Source organism: Phascolarctos cinereus, unplaced genomic scaffold, assembly GCF_003287225.1.
Source record: "Phascolarctos cinereus isolate Bilbo 61053 unplaced genomic scaffold, phaCin_HiC Scaffold_726;HRSCAF=1367, whole genome shotgun sequence".
Classification (NCBI taxonomy): domain Eukaryota; kingdom Metazoa; phylum Chordata; class Mammalia; order Diprotodontia; family Phascolarctidae; genus Phascolarctos; species Phascolarctos cinereus.
In genome coordinates, this window is record NW_027556098.1 from 354,408,850 (window position 1) to 354,413,001 (window position 4,152).

Here is a 4,152-nt window from a genome sequence, read left to right on the forward strand (position 1 = left end):
ATTGAGTCATGTCCAAGTCTTCATGACTCCATTTGGGGTCTTCTTGGTAAAGATACTGCAGAATTTTGCCATTTCCTTCTCCAGCTCATTTTGCAAGTGAGGAAACTGAGGCAAACAGGATTGAGTGACACGCCTAAGGTCACACAGCTAGTAAATGTCTGAGGCCTGATTTGAACTCAGGTATTCTTGACTTCAGACCTGACACTTTAGCCACTGCACCTCTAGCTGCCCCAATTGATGGACATCCCCTCAATTTCCAATTCTTTGCCATCACAAAAAAAACCCTGTTTTAAATATTTTTGTACAAATAGATCCTTTCCCCCCTTTTTTGAAAATGATCTCTTTGGATTAGAGACATAGTAGTGTTATTTCTGGGTCAAAGAGTAAATGCAGTTTTGTAGCCATCTGGTCATAGTTCCAAATTGTTCTCCAGATTGGTTGGACTAGTTCACAACTCCACCATCAATGCATTAATGTCTCAATTTTTCCACACCCCCTCCAGCATTTGCCGTTTTCTTTTCTGTCATGTTAGCCAACCTGACAGGTGTGAGATGGTATCTCAGAGTTGTTTTTAATGTGCATTTCTCTAATCCATAGTGATTTGGAGGCCTTTTTCCATTTGATTATTGACAACTTTGCTTTCTCCTTCTAACAACTGCCTGTTCTTATCCTTTGACTATTATGCAACTGGGGGGTGGAATGATCAGCTAAGTTTCTTATTTCTGTTTAAAGAACCTATTAGATTCTTTCCCTTTGGCAGGATCCTTTGTAGGTAGACTCTGAAGAAGAGGCTATTGAAATATCCCCCAGGACAGTATCAGGATTGGGGCTTTATCATCCTCCAGAGAGTCAAGAAGTACATAGAAACTTTGGAATCATTGATGATCAGCACAAAAGGGCTAAAAGCTGGAGAGCAGGCAGCCAGGAAGCCAGAGTAGTTTACCATCCAGGGGAATAGATTTATATGATGAGTATACCATGAAAAGATAGAATTTAGTGAATAAAAGAAGACAAAGAAGCTGACCAGTGGCAAGATGGTTTGAGTAGCTCTGGTCTTAGGGGAACCTCTAGGAGGGATCTTGCTGCTATGAATATATTGGATTCGTTGGTCATGTCTGCATAGGAACAATATCATATATCCACCTGTCCAGACCATGATTGCCATACAAACAACATCAAAAAGAGAGATTACAAATATATATAGTGAGATGTTAACTGAGGTTAGAAATGCAAAAGTACAAAAGCCAAAATCTATTATCTTAATGACATTTTTACTAGTCTTTGGGTTGCTTATGTGCTCTAGAAGAATATAATTGGTCAAAAGATGGAAGGTCCAGCAGAAAAGAATGAAGAGGAAAATATACTTTGGGACTTGGGTTTTGAGCTGGCCCCCCCTAAAGCTCCCTGAACTGATGGTGATGGCCTGGACACTACCCAAGAGACAAGTAGTACAGAGAGAAAGGCCACGGGCCACTCGGTGAAGGTAGATGAAGAATTTGCATATCAAATCATTCATGAAGTTAAGGAGTCCAAAAGCAGACATTGTATAAGGGATCCCTCTGGAGAGAAGTACTAAGTCATTGACAAAAACCAGATGGGTAATAATTAAGTCTATTGGCCTTAATCTATGACCAATGAAGAATGTAATGGTGTAAAGTACCAGAATGAAGGAGTTCCCCAGAGCCCCAACTCCTGTCTGAGAAAGAAAGAAAACTCCCAGTACATTATTACTAGCAATCATTTTCTTGTTTAAGAGAGGCAAACAGTAGTCAGATGAGTGAATCCTGAAAAGAAACATAACTAGTTAATGGCATTACCTGAAAGGACAAAAAATTCATTTATAAGTCTTTTACTCAATGCCAAGCACTATACTATGTGCTGGGAATACAATAAAAGATACTGAGAGCAAGGAGCTTATGTTCCAATAAAGGAAGGCTACAAATCAGAGGAACCAGAGACGACTAAAGGGAAATGAAGGTTCCTGGCCCAGGGACATGGTTTTTGAAGTCCAAAAGTTAATAGAAGGCCCTGGAAGAGGAATAATTGCTGATGCAGACCTCACCACCAAATGGAGGTCCCAGGTGGAGCTCACCAATATGAGAAGGGGCTGCCCCTCACAGCAGGATATCCCAGCTTGTTAAAGCTGTAGGGATGATATGTTTTACGCCTCAGGCCTGTAGGGAAGGTCAAGGAGGAAAGAATAGCAAGGTAATAATTGTGAAGTCTGTATATTAGGAATAGATTTGTTAGGGAAATGAAAGTGTGCTTGAGCCCCTCAATTTGGGATAAGGGAGGTACTCTCCATGTTCAATAGAGTACCTATTCATTCTTCATTCTTACCTAGAAGACTTTTCTGAAAATGTCTTTTTTATTTCTTCTAGATGAACTCTGGGAAAGTTAATATTTGTATGAAAGTTATTAATATCTTGTCACATCTTCCATTCCTATTGGCTTTTAAATAAGATGAGATCTGCTTTAAAATATAATTAAAAAAATAATAGCTAACATATAGTTCTATGTGCCAGACACTGTGCTAAGTGCTTTATAATTATCTCATTTCACCCTCACAACAACCCTAGGAGGTATATGTTATTTTATTCCCATTTTATAAATGAGGAAACAGGTGAACAGAGGTAAAGTGACTCGTGTTGGATCACACAGCTAATAAGTATCTTAGGCTGCTTTGAACTCAGGTCTTCCTGATTCCAGGCCTCATACTTTATCCACTGCTTCACCTAGCTGCTCCCAGATATATGTGTTTATGCAACAATCTATCATCTATACATACATACATATATTACATATACATATTACACTTCCCCACAATATCAGTAATTAACATAGTGCAAGGTGCTAATGATAGAGGAATCAAATATTTGGGCACCATGAGGAAATTAGTTGTTGTCAGGACTTACAGCCCCAATGTATGAAAGGTCTCAAGATTCTTTCTGTTAAGGGATTCACCTGTGTGTCTTTGAGCAGAATGGGGTTCACTGAGTCAAGTCACTTAGGAACATATTGTTTTATAGTCTCCATGTATAGGTCAAGGTGATAAGCAGAATCTGCTCTTTCTGAATGTATGCATCTGTATGTCTATGCATGTGTTCATCATCAGACATATGTGTATATATATAGATATAGATATATAGATATAGATATAGATATAGATATAGATATAGATATGTATATATCTATATCTATATCTATATCTATATATCTATATCTATATATCTATATATCTATATATATGGATATAGATATAGATATGTATATATCTATATCTATATCTATATATCTATATCTATATATCTATATATCTATATATATGGAATAAGTTGAAAGTTCCAGAGTCCTTGCCAAATATTTTTTGCCTGAATTACCCCTCTTTCTTTACCAGGTTGTTAATATGAATTTCTCTTTCTTTTTGAGAGAAAAGTTGGATTTTCCGTCCCCATAGTAACCTCCACAAGAACTTAAAATTATTATTCAATTGGTCTCTTCAATTCACTACTATATTCACTTTTCAATTCAATTCACTACTAGCTGGGGTGGTGGTAGGACCTCATCGGTTGTAGCAGGATGGATGGTCGTGAAGAGGGAACATGAAAGATTGATGAGCAAAGAAAGAGAGAAAAAAGAAGAGAGAATACCTTTTCTCTATGCTGTTGCTGATCTGACAATGGTATGCCCTCTAGACACTTTATTATATAAAGAGTCAGGTAAATCAGAAAGGAGGCTTTTCAATGCAATTATCTGGTATAGCCACAAAATAGAAAGTTTATATTTAGAGACCCTAGATTTGGATCCAGCACTACCATTTTTTTGCCTGTGTGATCTAGAGAAAACACATATTCTCCATGCCTCAATTGCTTCACTGGTAAAATGAGAGATTTCCATTAAATTTGAGCTAAAGTTCCTTTCATATCTGTCACTGATCCTGTGATCTTCTGAGGCAAAGAAAAAATACACAATGGGTGGATATGATGGGAAGTGACTCTGAAAAGCAGCAGAGTTTGGGATAAATGAAGGCTGATACTCTAGACAGGGGAAGAGCTGAAGAGTCTGGGCAGCAGGAGAGCAGGCCTGCCACTGCCAAGTGATGGCCCATTCTAGGAATACGCTAGTAAGTATGAAGGGCAGTTAAGAGCATGA

The 4,152-nt window shown here is 38.0% G+C and overlaps 1 protein-coding gene across 1 annotated transcript; it reads right to left on the reverse strand.

Annotated features, from left to right (window-relative positions):
* Positions 1-817: 817 nt before the first annotated feature.
* LOC110200525 (vomeronasal type-1 receptor 1-like) lies at positions 818-1,741 on the reverse strand. The gene has a single exon (XM_020975903.1). The coding sequence runs from the start codon at positions 1,739-1,741 to the stop codon at positions 818-820; it is 924 nt and encodes a 307-aa protein (XP_020831562.1).
* Between the last annotated feature and the right edge of the window lie 2,411 nt (positions 1,742-4,152).